We start from the raw sequence: 14,017 nt of genomic DNA, 5'->3' as shown, positions 1-14,017 counted from the left end.
TCAATATGATTTAAAACCTACACCCCCTAGTATTAGTTTTTTTAAGAGGGGGGGGGGGGGTGCTTAAAAAAACTAATCGCCTCCAACGATAATAGCTATTGTCTCACCGTAATATCATTAAAATTTAAAAAAATCTGTTGCGATAGCTTTTTTAATTCCTGTGCCGTTGGAGTGCTGAAGTAACCTGGCGTGCTCTTCCGATTGTCGCTCTGCCTATTGGGCTCGAGATGCCAACTGTCACCGGTTTGTTGTGTTAAAAAAACGCCGGGAATATTTGAACGGAATCGAGTGTTAAAAAACCGGGAAAGTTTCCACGAGAAACTACAGAAACAGTACACACATCGGCCTAGCTTGGTAATTTGGCAATAAAGGAATCGCTAATCTCTTCGTAGCGTAACGAATACTGCAAATCTGGATGACAAGAACGAAGTTATGATCACCGCCTCGGAGCCACTGGTAGGTTATCGCTGGACGAAAGGCTCGTCCATTAAAAAAAGGCAATTACAAGAACTAGCACTTACGGTACTCGCTTTCCGGTAGGAATACATTCCTCGAGGCCGTCAGGCGGCGAACCTACACCCCGGGCAGTTCTGGAAGGTTCAACATGAGCCGGAAGAACACGAGCTGACGGAGCGGCTGCAGGCCGTAAGCATTTCGGCCGATGACAAGGCGCAGGAAGAGGAGAAGGAGTTCTACTCCTTGCGCGGTCCTCGGTCGAATGCGGTTGGCCCGGAAGGTTGGATGCAATCGGAGACGATCTACAATCACACCGAGGAGGAGCTGTACGTGCGCGGCAATCTGGCAATATGGACGCGCGCACTCGGCAAAGGAGAAACTACCGTAAAAGGCGGCAAGAGCTTGCCACGGGTCGTGCATTACTGCGAGACCGTTATCCAGCATGCGTTTTTCGCTCCGAATCAGTTTCTCGTCAACCAGACCGTGCAGGCCGGGAAAGAGAATGCCGCCAAGAGCGGACCAACCGGCTTCTGTGTGATCGATCAGCAGCTCCTGAACGTGTACTGCGACACGGGCGAGATGTATAGTGCCAGGGCGGAAGGACCAATATCCGCCATCTGGCCCGTACCGTGTGGCATTTTGATTGAGAAGGAACCTTCCACCACAACGCTAGATGACCATGATCGAGCGATTCCGATGCCGCGACTCTTCACACTCACCTTTCCGACGGACGATATGCATCCGGTGATGTTAACCTACCTTACCCAGGGCATTCTTACCGAGCCGTACCGGGTCGTGTTTTCCAGTGAGCGGCTCGACGTGGTCATAATGTACGATGAGCACAAACAGCTGCACTTTATCTGCCGTCTTCAACCAATTCCGGCGGAGCGTTCGGATGCGATGCTGGTGGATGAAAGCGTTGCCAAGGAGGCGCGCCAATTTCCGTTCGAGGCCGTCCAAGCAGGCGTTCGCGGAAATACACTCGTGTTGGGCAACAAACACAAAGCGAATAAGCAAAGGCAGGTCGGTGGTATCTCGGACCGGCTCGGTGGTAACGATGTGCCGGAATTAGATGTATCCAAGCAGCGCGAAACTCTGGGAACAACTGCAGCAGACACTTACACGTCCTTACACTTAACCGCACACGGAGGACAGCAGGGGCATGGTCGTACTACCTCACCACTTTCGTTCATGGGTGAGGAGACACACATGCCGTTGTACGAACCGTTTGGCTATCGGAATGTTACCGCCGCCAAACCAATCCTACCGGAGTACGAGTTGGTGCGCATCTGGACGGAAGAAACGGAACCGTCAACGAGGGGATCTCCCATTTGGTAAGACCTGGACCTGGCGTTGGACCGTTCAAGCGTTTAATCATATTTTATCTTATTTTTTTGTCAGTCTGCAGACGGAACCAGCAACGATGGGGTTCTTGCACACGGATTTGGCCGGCTGCCAGTACCTGTGCTATCTGTGTCCGTCGATCGGACGCCTCACGATGCTACCGTACGAACCGGACAGCAAAAGCATCAAACAGAACCAACAGGAGCAGAGTAGAATCATTTCCGCTTGGGCAGCGATCGAAGTGGAACGGCTTAACGTGTTCGCCGTAATCACACCCTGGACCGGTCAGTTGCTGCTGTACAGTGGGCCGCTCCGCATCGGCAAGGTGCATCTAACTGGTCTGCTGTATGCGAACTTTCTCTCGGCTAGCCGGCCTAGCAACAACAGTAGTAGCTCGGCAATGAACGGCGGCCTCATGGCACCGCCGCCTACTGGCGTGTCATCATCATCGTTTGGGTCGCTTCCGCGACGCAGCAGCCTACTACCAAACGCGCTACCAGCCCAGGCCGATCGAAAGTTCGAAGAGGACCTACACGGCCTGTCACCCGTAAGGCCGTCCGTCGGTATTGGCCACTGTTTCAGCAGTGGCAGCACCATCGATTCGGTCCTTCCAAACGCCATCGAATCGACGGTGACGTTACGCGATCCGATCGAGAATCGCTTCACGATCGCGTACGGTGATCGTCACTTTCGTCTAGCGTTACCGGCCGTGGCGGAGTCACCGCTGGTGCGCCGCGTACTGAATGCCATCCGCACGACGCTGCCCGCCTGCCTAGCGCTGGAATTTCTCGTCCGCTGGTACGCCATCCGGAACGTGCCGGGCTCGCAGGAAGACATGGGCATGCACCAGGAGTGGCAGCAACTGCGTTCACTGCTGTACAACGCACTCGGCCGCCCACTGGTACCATCGGCCACTGCCGCTAATAACCGTTCACCGGGCGAAGAACCGAAGAAACGCCGAAAGGATGAACGGCGAACACAGGGGACCTGCTCCGATTGGGAGTTTCTACTGTGTCACGCCTTGGCTGTCAATGATGAAGTGGGTGCAGGTCCGAATGCTGGATCAGGACGACCATACGAACAGCACGATCAGCGCATCCTCTACCCTCATCTGCCACGACTGTGGCAGTGCCTGCACCTGCTGTACGAAGACCTGCGACTGGATGCGGGTATGCTGGAAGGCCAGCGGTTACTGGGCGAGTTTCTGTTCTGCCTTGCGGTCGATGCCGGTCTCGAACGCTTCCAGCTGCACTATCTGACCGATTTCCCGGTGTTTACCACCGATCAGCAGCAAAACCGTTGCCGGATCGATGAGCCGGCGTTACTCGAGCAGCTTTGCCACGGGTTCGCGAGTCCTGCGGGCGATCCGCCACATCTGTACCGGTATCTCGAGCAGCTGGTGTTACGGGGCAACGATCCAAAGTACCTCGAGCTGTCCCCTTTTCGTGTGCAGCCGCACGTGAACGAGCTGACCCGGGATGTAGTTTTCTTGTTTGCGGTTCTGTATCGTGTTCATAGTCTCCGTGGTTGGGTAGAGGCGTGCCTGGAGGAGCTGCAGCTACCAGCACTGGATGGCCAGATCACCTGGGATGACACCTCACCGCAATCACAGATCATCGTACGTTTCTTGGTGGCGCGTGGTTATTCCCGTGCACGCCTCAACAATCTACCATTTGCAATCCGGTTCGTGGTGCTGCAGTGTCTGGAGACGTACCGGGGCAACGTTCGACACAAGTTGCCACGTAACGTGTACGAGGAGCTGCTGCTACGACCCGATCTCAGTGAACAAACGTACCACGCGAGTCTTCGCGGTGTACCGGATGACCATAAGACGTATCTGGATAGTAAACTCATGAAATGGGTGGTCGATCTGTGCGAACCGGAAACGAACACGTCCGTTTTTGATGAAGGGATAGTACGGCAGCAGCAGCAACAGCAACAGCAACTGCCACAATCTCAACAGCAACAGCAAGTCCAGCAGCAGCAGCAGCAGCACCAGCAGCTGCAACATCAACCTTCGGGCCCATGCGATGGCATGGAGCAGCTAGACCTGGAACTACTGGCTTTACGCTTCCCAGGAGATAGACGCATCGATTGCGTCCGGGCGTTCCTCGATAGCACGCAGCAAGTAACGATCGATATCGTGCAAGCACGAAGCGTCTCAGATCATGATTTTACCGAAGAGCAGGAGAAGCGACTGTACGCGCTCTGTCTACGCACGATGTCACAACCGATCGGGCGCGGTATGTTCACGTTCGCCACGTATCTACCGCAGGAGGCGGAAGTATTGGCTGCCCCGAAGCTCTGCCTCACCGGTCGCGATCCGGAGCGGGGTGCCACGGTCGAGATTCATCAGATCGAAGTCCCGACGAACATGGAGCTTTGGCCGACGTTCCACAATGGTGTTGCGTCCGGGCTGCGGCTTAGCCCGGAGTCTCCGGGCATTACGGCCGCCTGGATCATGAACAACAGTTCCCGGTTGTCCGCCACCAACCGCAAATCAACCGCAGAAGAGCGTATCGAGCATGGTGGGTTTCTGTTGGCGCTCGGTCTCACCGGTCATCTGCACAAACTGGAGCTGTATCCGATCTACGAGTACATGGTGCAGGGTGAAGACATTGTTCGTGTCGCTCTGCTGATTGGCCTTTCTGCTTCCCGCCGTGGCTCGATGGATGAAACGCTCACGCGGATGCTATCGGTACACCTGGAGGCGTTGCTGCCACCGACATCGGTCGATCTGGACATCGCACAGAATGTGCGGGTTGCGGCGTTGATGGGACTTGGGCTGCTGTACCATGGATCGTGCCACAGTCGTACGGCCGAGGTGTTACTACAGGAGATTGGCCGACCACCGGGTCCGGAGATGGAAAACTACCTTGAGCGTGAATCGTACGCGTTGACCGCTGGTCTAGCGCTCGGTTTGGTTACCCTCGGTCAGGGCACACGCTCCAAGATGCTGGACGAGCGCCGCATTCCGGAGATGCTTTACAACTACATGAACGGTGGCACACGGATGCCGGCAGTCGGGCCGCAGAAGGAAAAGTACAAACTGTCGTCGTTCCAGATCCGTGAGGGCGGTGCCGTGAATGTTGATGTAACGGCACCGGGCGCTATCCTGGCGCTTGGACTGATGTACCATCGCACCGGTGACACGACCATTGCCGGTTGGCTACATGCCGGTCCCACCAATCAGGAGGGACAGTTGAAACACATGCGCCCCGATATGCTGCTGTTACGTGGCCTCGCCCGTCATCTCATTCTGTGGGATAAGATTGAACCGACCACGGCTTGGGTGCACGGACAGATGCCCCCCACATTAAAGGACACGGTGGCAAGCATCAAGAGTTTCTATCGGGCACAGAAGACGCAACCTACGCTTCGTTGGGACTCACCGCACCGCTGCTGGGACTCGGCAGTGCCACAGTGTGATTGGCCGAACCTGCCAGCTACTCAGTCCGAGGCCGAATTCGTATGCCAGGCGCACTGCAACAGCCTCTGTGCGGGTTTGGTCGCGATTGGGTTGCGATACGCTGGGACGGCCGATCAGCAAGCGACGGACACGGTGTACGATGCGATCCGCTACCTGTTGGCGTTACGACCGAACAGACCGATCGGCAATCTGGCCGGCAGTCAGACGGTTGAGAACTGTACCATGATGGCCCTGTTGGCGCTGGCGCTTGTGCAAGCCGGAAATGGGTCAATGCGCGTACTGCGGCTTATCCGTATGCTGCGATCGCGCGTTGCCCGCCCGCACGTCACTTACGGTTCTTTCATGGCGATACATATGGCGCTGGGGTTACTGTTTCTGGGTGGTGGTCGTTATTCGATCTCTCGCTCACCGATCGCCATCGCCGCCCTGGTCATTGCATTGTTTCCTAAGCTGCCGACCTACAGCAACGATAATCGGTATCATTTGCAGGCCCTGCGCCATCTGTACGTGCTGGCGCTCGAGCCCCGTCTGCTGGTGTTGCGGAACATGAAGGATTGGACCGTCTGCCAGTGCGAGATCGAGTATGTGATGAAGGATCGACCGAATGAGGTGATCCGGGCCCGGGCTCCGTTTATGCTGCCGGAGCTCGATACGATGCTCGAGATGTGTATCGTTGATCCATCTTTCTGGCCTGTGCGGTTCAATACCGACAGTTGGTCATTGTTGGCGTAAGTATTAGTGTTCAACAGGCCCCCCGTCTTCTTCCTAACTGACCTTTTGTCTTGTTTCTCTTTCAGCGACATTTTGCGATGCTGCGGATATGTGAAGGTGTTGCAGCGCGTTGGCCAGTTTTCCTACGATGAGGATCCCAGCCGGCATCTGGCGTACCGGCGCGTGTCCTCGTCGTTACTCAGTCATCACTGTGTGCACGGCCGGTGGAAGAAGGTACCGGCGCTGCTGCACCAATTTGACGATCTGCCCGAAGTGAGCGGCCTATTGCGAACGTATCTCCCCAGCAATCTCCAGTTTAATGCGCAAAACGAATTACTAAACGAACCGGATCGACAGGCAGGTCCAGGTTACGGTGGTGTGCGTATGGAATCGTTGCTTCTGGTGCTGGTGCTGCCGCAGGTGTACGAGTGCATTATGCAGGATCGTCTGCATGCGCTGCCAATTTTCCTAGACCTCACCAAGGTAAGCTTTTTGGTCGTGTCGCTCAAGAACATACCATACTAATCCCGCCCTGTTCGAACTATCGGTACGTTTGCAGATCCTGTTGGACTTGGATCGAAAGGTAGAGACCGATGATGCCTGGCAGTTGCGGCTGTTTACCGCCATCCAGCACAACCGGATCCAGTCGGCACAGGATTCGATCGCCGGGGAGCGGTGCCTGCTACTCGATAACGACGTGCTCTCCTCGACTCTCATCCAAATCGAGAGCTCGTGCGAGCGATTGTGCACCCAGTTCGCCACCGAGATGCGCTGCTATCTGGGAATGCGCGGCTACCGAGAGAGGTTGGGTGACGATGCGTCGACCATTGCTGTGGCTGATCGGTTGAGCCGACTCGTAGTGGGCGAATCGACGAGCTGCCCGGTTGCGATCGAACAACGGAACATACGACTAGGTACGCTGATGCGGCTCATCGTGCTGTACGATCTGCCGTACGATTTACTGCACCACTGCAGCCCTGACCTGCACGGGTCGGCGGTCAGCATTCTTCAGCTAATGCTTGTGCTACGCCAGAGGCGCCCGGATCTTGATGTGCGCACGCTTGATCTCATCGCCAACTTGCTTCACGGTGATAACGAGCCCGAAATGGATTGAACGTATACAGATACAGCTAGCAGGCATATGAATGAAACGATTACTTGGTATTTCAAGGAATAGCTCGTTTTGGAATACGATTAAGCATTCGATTGTTAAAAAATATACATTTTTATATCACTTTTCACTAAGGAGTCGCCTATCTTACATTTTGTTTGTTAAAGAGTTATTTTAACGTATGCCTCAAGTCTGTGTTGGTGAACGAGGAGGAGTATTTTGTAGGCGTCTTTTTTCGGGAGTTTTCCATCATTTCACAGCAGCAGTTGCCAATTTTCAAATTTCAAAATCTTGGACATTTTTTAAAATGGCTTCACCAGAATAGTTAAAACACCTTGTGGCAATAACAACAACAACAACAAAATAACGTAAACAATCACTCTGATTGGGCCACAAAATTGCACCTTCCAAGTGCCTCTGTGTAGAAAATTCCGGTTAATACGGCTCTTCTAAAACTCTGTTCGGTCATTTTACGAAAATCATGGAGTCTCCCACACTCGAAGAGAGCGAGGAACCAAAGCTTGAGCTATCGGACCTGCCCGATGAGGTAAGCGAAGTTTATTCTTTTCTTAGAACGTCGTCATTTACTTTGTTCTATCCTGTTGCAGCTGTTGGTTATGATATTTGATAAATTGGATGTTCTGGGCCTCAAGGAAGCATCGCTAGTTTGCAGCAGATGGGCGGGGCTCGCCTTTTCCGGTTGTCGGATGGATCGTGTGCTGTTAAAGGTGGATTATACCCTTCACGAGCCAGCCGATTACGATAAAACGTTTCTCGAGAGTACGCGAAACTATCGGCACTTACAGTACGCGTACAGCACCGAGGAGATGGGTTTAAATTATTTCCTAAATCTGTTAAAAAAGTTCAAAAACTCCCTCCAGACGCTAAAGATTTGGCCGAACTTTTTCATTACGCTGTACCAGCTGCAACAGATTTTGCTCGAGCTACCCGATCTGCAGCATCTCTCCGTGCAATCCAGAATATGTTACGATTTCGAAATGCGAAACGTTCCGCAGGAACCGTTTCCTGTGAGAAGTAAGCTAAGGAGCCTGCTGCTGGACACGGAGATCGGATTACAGTGCGATGGTTTCGATATTCGAACCGTGGCTCCGAACTTGGCCTGCCTAGACATGGACTGTGATTCCCAGCAAGCGCTAGAAGTGTACAAACATTTCAGCGGGCAGCTAACATCCGTAGGAGTGTTTTTTAAGATCGAAGATTTTTTCCTCCGCTTTTGTGAGCTAACTTTTCCGCTGGTAGAGATACTGGACTTTTATTGTGACGATGAACAGATGTTCGACCGAACAGCAGTCAGGACCATTTGCAGTTTCTTCCGAAATCTCACCAAACTGCGTCGATTAACTTTGCGGTGCAATGTTTCAATGGAGGTGATAGAGTCCATTACCAGGCATTGTCGAGAACTGGTATATTTATCGCTCAAAACGGATCTTCTGCAAGAAAATTCTCTGCAATCTCTGGGACAACTATCGAATCTCAAAGTATGTGGCGGTATCCCGTAGTAACGAAACGACAAGCAATGCGATACCAATGATCCGGTTCCGGTTTCTTCTTTCAGACACTTACATTAGACGGATGGATGTTGGATAATGTTTTGCATGGATGCAAGCCGATACCAGCGCTTGGCAGTGTTCGGTTGGTTTCCACGAAGCTCAGTGATCCATTCGTTTTGTATGGCCATCTCGGGAACGTTGCTCCAAATCTCTGGGATCTAGTTATCATCGAAGCCGACATAGACGATAATGTACTCCAGTTTATTTGTGATAATTTCAAACACCTCAAGTGTTTGACAATGGAGAGCTGCCTAATGGTAAATTTGGCAAAACAGGCCCGTCGAGTTGAGGACTTTTCTAAATCGTCGTAATTCTGCTTTACAGATCACTGATAAGGGACTTAAATATACTGGCCGTTTACCGATCCTGAGGGATTTGCAGCTCGGATTCATGGACATCACTGGTGCGGCCTTAACTAGTTTTCCCTCCAACACTATCCATTACATCTCAATGTTGCGTTGTGATTTGGTATGGTTGTTTTATTTTTATTCTTTGCAATGAACTCCCTTTGTTAATGCTGTGATTTGTAACGATTAGATAACGGATGACGATCTTCTGAAACTTCCGGTGGCCTTCCCTTCTCTTCAGCAACTGGACGTTACGTCGTGTCACCGTGTGTCCGAAGACGGCATTGCTCGACTGCGTGCCGTTATGCCATCATGCTGCATAGAAGATCGACTTCTTACTGAGTAAGAGTAACGTTGAATTGTTCATTGTTAAATAAAGCGTTGCTCAAAACAAAACCAAATAATAGACACACAAAAAGATGGTCTAACAACCATCGTAACGGCCTTCTCCTCTCTCCTCCTTCCTTCCAACTCAATCGCTATTCTTAAGTTTTAGTAGGTAAGATACTTGATAAACTTAAGGCAAACATGTTTTAACAATTATTGTTATTATTACTATTATTATTTTTATTACTATTTTTATATATTTATTATTTTATATTATGTCGCATCATGTTGCGGATCATTTTACTCAAGATTACCGTTATACTCAAGATTTTTATGCATGTTACGTATATTGTACTATTTTCAAACTTTTCAGAAAGCTGAATAGAAGAAAAATCGCTTGCGACTTATTCAAGAGAGCAGGCAATGTTGACGACAATAAAAAACATTTCATTTTGTAGACAAACCCCTTCGAAGTGAAATAACCGATGAACAGGGTTTGATTTCTACTATTTATTTCTTGAGCTTAGAAACATTATATAACATTGGCAACAATCGTGCCATCATTAACAAGATATTGTTCGTTCCGTCGTTATCAGATTGTTCAGCGGCACCGGCAAGACTCCATTACAACCGCACTTCTTGGATCGTTGGTGTTGCACTGGCAGCACGCAATCGAAGTTGCTTCTGGCCATAGTGCACGGCGTCGTGTATGGTCGGATACGTTCGAACGTAATGTTCTTCGCCCCCGAGGAAACCACACTTTTTCATTTTCTCAAACACCAACGGCGAACAGCCGGCCAGCAAAGTTTGTATGCCGATCGATTCGAGCTCCTTTGCGAACTGTTTGAACGTGGAAATGGCGGACGGATCGATGTAGCTCATTGCGGTGAAATCAAGGATCAAAAAGTGAATCGCATTGTCTGGCCGACAAAACTCCGGATCCTTCTGCCGCTTGATCTCCTCCGTCAGGTTGATGCCGAGAAACTGGCAAACCGTGTTTTTGAATGTGGCACGGGAAGCGAAATGAAGACCACCGGCATAGTGTACGATTTTGATACCACGATGTTCCATGAGCTGAGTGAGTGAAACAAACAGTAAAGTAGAATGAGAACGTTGGCTACATCGCAGAATCCTTCCATTCTTACCCCTTGGTATCGATTGAGGTCCAGGTAGACATCCGAATTGGCCACATTGCCCATCTGGCACATGTAGGGTTTGAGGGCACGTACGAAGATACTGGAAATACTAAGCGCAAAGCCGACGAGCAGCCCGATATCGATCGAAATGAACACGACCGAAACGAAGGTCAGCAACCAGGTGACACCATCGAAAAAACCCTGACGCCAGAACATTGGCAAGTCTTTGGCCTGCATCAGCAAACCTTGCACCGATACGGCGATAATGCTGGCCAGAATGCAACGAGGCAAGGGTTGAAAGAAGGAAGCGACATACAGCAGCACTACCGCCAGCAAGCTACACGATACCAGCCCGGTGATTTGCGTTTTACCACCAGCCAGATACTGAATAGCCGCACGGGATAGCGAAGCGGCGAAGGGATAGCACGAGAAGAAGGATCCGAACAAATTGCCAGCCCCGAGCGCCAGCAGCTCCTGGTTGAAGCCAATTTCATAGTTTTCCTTTTTGGCGAAAATGATTCCAAGAGAAACCGATACGGTGTAACCAACCACGGCAACCGTGATGCTTTCCATAAGAATTTCCGGCAGGATGTCAAAGTTGGGCAGCTTGGGAGCTGTAAGGAGGTACACACAGCACGCCGGAGATTATTATTGAAGAGGCCACATGAATGTATCCTCGTTGAAACGTGGGACACTATACAAACCTGGAAGTCCTTGAGGTATTGTTCCAACAACCTTCATTCCAAAGTTATCTTTCAGGTTCAATTGGATGGACAGCAGCGTACCGGAGACTACCAGGATCAGCTGAATCGGTATCGGAATGATGCATACCTTGGCAAGGCGCGGCTGAGGATATGAACATGATCAATGATGTTAGATGGTCATTCGGAACAGATCGCGCTTATTCGTGCAAACCTTAATGATTTCGTTATTGATCAGAAGTATAATGATAGCGCACACTGAAATGGCAACGTTCATTAGATTCGCTTCAGGAATCTTCTTTCCCAGTTCCCAGTAAGTCTGTGGGGAACATAGAAAAGGAATCGTTAAAACGGTTCGTTCGCAAGAAGTAGTGCCCAACAGACTTACGTAGGCAATTTCAAACCTACTACCTAACGGTGGTAGGGTAACTCCTAGAATGTCCTTCATCTGGGAGGTGAATACGTACACCGCTGCCCCGGTAGTGAATCCAGATACTAACGCTTCCGATAAAAGAAACGAAGCAACACCCATTCTAAGAAGACACATCACAAGCTGAAAAGAACGATAAAGCGATAGCGCAGCTTTTGATATTCGTTCACGAAACGGAACACGAGAAAGAATAGATACCTGTATTAAACCGACAAGAAAACATAAAGCTGTACCGACTTCCAGATTGGAGTAGTTTGAACCTTCGCCGGAATGATTGTATACCACTTTTCCCGTCATGATCGATACGACTGCCAGTGTGCCTGGAGGAGAGTATGCATAATGCTAGTCAAATACTGCATCACCTCCAAGCCCTCGCAATGCTACATACCCATCGAATTATGTCGCGAGGAGCCGAATAGAAAGTAAATTAAAACTGGGAAAAAAGCCGTGTAGATACCGGTGATGGGGGGCATGTTGGCCAGCAGTGCATAGCCCATCCCTTGCGGAATGTGCATGACCCCGACCGTCAATCCACTGATCAGATCCCCGACGAAGTCGCTTGGAAAGGAGTACTCTGGGAGCCATTTGAAAATGGGGAAAAGCCCCGAAAGGCAAGACTTGGTGTCCACTTCCCGCATGCTCTCCAGTGCCTCTTGGAAGAAGTTTGTTTTGGGTTTGAAGTAGTTGAATGCACTATTTAAATCCTCCAGCTGGTAATGGGGCCGAGTGACGATGACTTGGGAGATTTTAACACGACTGCGGCGCCCAGCCCTGGGCTCCGCACCTTCGGTCGGATCTCGAACATAGCTGGGATTATTCACCCCGTTGGTGCTCCTCATGGTTCGATCGGCTTCACCTTGATCGTTTGGAGTTTTGCTAAATCAATGCTGTACAAGAAAGAACATTATTTCCAAATCACTAAATTTTAGAATTTGTGGTGTAACATGTGAGGAATGAGATCTTGATCGTCGCAACGAAAATGAAGCAAATGCATGAAAGTGATATTTTGTACAAAAACATCGACATTAATAATGACATCAACAGATACGGCGTGTTGACACGACCTCGTCAAATTGTTGTTAATATTCCATTTGATACATTTATCACTTGCACTTCAGAAAAGACGCGTAATCAAGAAGGTATTTAGCACTAGATAGCCCGTATTGATAAATCAAACACAGGTTGCTATGCAGCGTTGTGATCCCGTCAGCTTGCTAGTCGCGCCCAACTGAAAATGGCTCTATCGAGATCAGCTACCAAGGTGCAGCGTATCCTTTGTGGCTACGGTATAATGTTGATTCATCAATTATTTAGCGACAATGATGTCTACGGTATATATGAGTGTTAACATCTTTATTGGAACCAACCCGACCTGTCCAATATCAGAACGTTAAGGACAGTTAATGACGCAGTTTCAGTTTTAAGATTCAAGGAGAACTTTTGCTTTTTATGCTTAATGAACAATCAATTGCTTTTTCCTACAAAGAGGTAAAGTTACTTTACAGTTCCTCACATAAGAAAAAGGCTGCAGTCACGTGAAGAAGTGTAAATTTAAATTGGCTGGTGACTCATTCTTTAGTGAATGCTTATTTATGAAACGTTGATGTTTTTTGATAGCGATTTTAGTAATTGACTAGTTGCGCTACTAATAAGTCACACAGGCAATTTTATCCATCAATTATGCACGATTGAAGTGGCAAATTGTTGAAGATCCGAATCAGTTTGATACAAAAACACTGTTGACAATTCGAAGATTTGGGGCAGTTTTACTTTCGTATTTGTAGTGAATCCACGAGAAACTTAAACGCTAACTCTATGTTTCCGCGGAATTTTAAAATATAGAACAGCGTGCTTCACTCTTATCAATTATGAGCACTTCTTTTCGCACGATACTATAGAACACTTTATATAATGAAAAATAAATAAAAGAAGATTTATAAACGATGGTTTGTGGAATTGAAGCAAATTCATTCAACCATCCTTTTACATACCAGAGTGGGAAATACAATAATTCTTCGAAGCAAACCACAAAAATCACTTTAAACACTTGAAATCACTAGTTAGTGCCCATTTCGCTTGCCATCCGTTAAACTCGATCGACGGTTCGCTTAAAACTGAACTGTACAGTGATCCAGCTGCCTTCCGTAAGCTATTTCACCGAGGACTTTATCACACCCTGAATATTGATCGATATCATAATTTCGCACTCCAAATAATACCTCAACGACAAGGGCGCTATTCATTAGCAGGGACTTATTAGCAAATTGAAACCCTGCTGCTGCTGCTGCGCCTGCGGTCGCTGCTCGGCGCTATGGGACACGTGAATTTGATTGATTTTTCATTTTGATCTCGAATGGTTTTATCCACGTGTTGCGATCGGACAGGTCTTATAGCTTACCTAAACGTGTGAAACAAATTCACCTTTAAAATCGAAAAACGTTATTCGTGGTCAC

The 14,017-nt window shown here is 49.4% G+C and overlaps 3 protein-coding genes across 3 annotated transcripts; 2 read left to right on the top strand and 1 right to left on the bottom strand.

Annotated features, from left to right (window-relative positions):
- The first annotated feature begins 279 nt into the window (after positions 1-279).
- Positions 280-7,163, top strand: LOC126577548 (anaphase-promoting complex subunit 1). The gene is made up of 5 exons (XM_050239237.1): positions 280-456; positions 541-1,790; positions 1,858-5,958; positions 6,028-6,424; positions 6,501-7,163. The coding sequence occupies exons 1-5, from the start codon at positions 433-435 to the stop codon at positions 7,053-7,055; spliced, it is 6,327 nt and encodes a 2,108-aa protein (XP_050095194.1). The 5' UTR covers positions 280-432; the 3' UTR covers positions 7,056-7,163.
- Positions 7,164-7,437: 274 nt separating this feature from the next.
- On the top strand, positions 7,438-9,443 carry LOC126577335 (uncharacterized). The gene is made up of 5 exons (XM_050238862.1): positions 7,438-7,599; positions 7,661-8,551; positions 8,629-8,880; positions 8,948-9,091; positions 9,161-9,443. Exons 1-5 carry the CDS (start codon positions 7,534-7,536, stop codon positions 9,314-9,316), a joined length of 1,509 nt encoding a protein of 502 aa, XP_050094819.1. The 5' UTR covers positions 7,438-7,533; the 3' UTR covers positions 9,317-9,443.
- Positions 9,444-9,795: 352 nt separating this feature from the next.
- LOC126577334 (pendrin-like) lies at positions 9,796-13,666 on the bottom strand. Its single transcript, XM_050238861.1, has 8 exons — positions 13,556-13,666; positions 11,953-12,451; positions 11,763-11,884; positions 11,523-11,687; positions 11,349-11,453; positions 11,138-11,279; positions 10,443-11,047; positions 9,796-10,371 (listed from the first exon to the last, which is right to left on the bottom strand). Exons 2-8 carry the CDS (start codon positions 12,401-12,403, stop codon positions 9,922-9,924), a joined length of 2,040 nt encoding a protein of 679 aa, XP_050094818.1. The 5' UTR covers positions 12,404-12,451; positions 13,556-13,666; the 3' UTR covers positions 9,796-9,921.
- Positions 13,667-14,017: the final 351 nt, after the last annotated feature.

This window comes from Anopheles aquasalis, chromosome 3 (assembly GCF_943734665.1).
Source record: "Anopheles aquasalis chromosome 3, idAnoAquaMG_Q_19, whole genome shotgun sequence".
Lineage (NCBI taxonomy): Eukaryota > Metazoa > Arthropoda > Insecta > Diptera > Culicidae > Anopheles > Anopheles aquasalis.
Note: the sequence above shows the minus strand (reverse complement) of the source record. Positions and strands in the feature narration are given on the sequence as shown.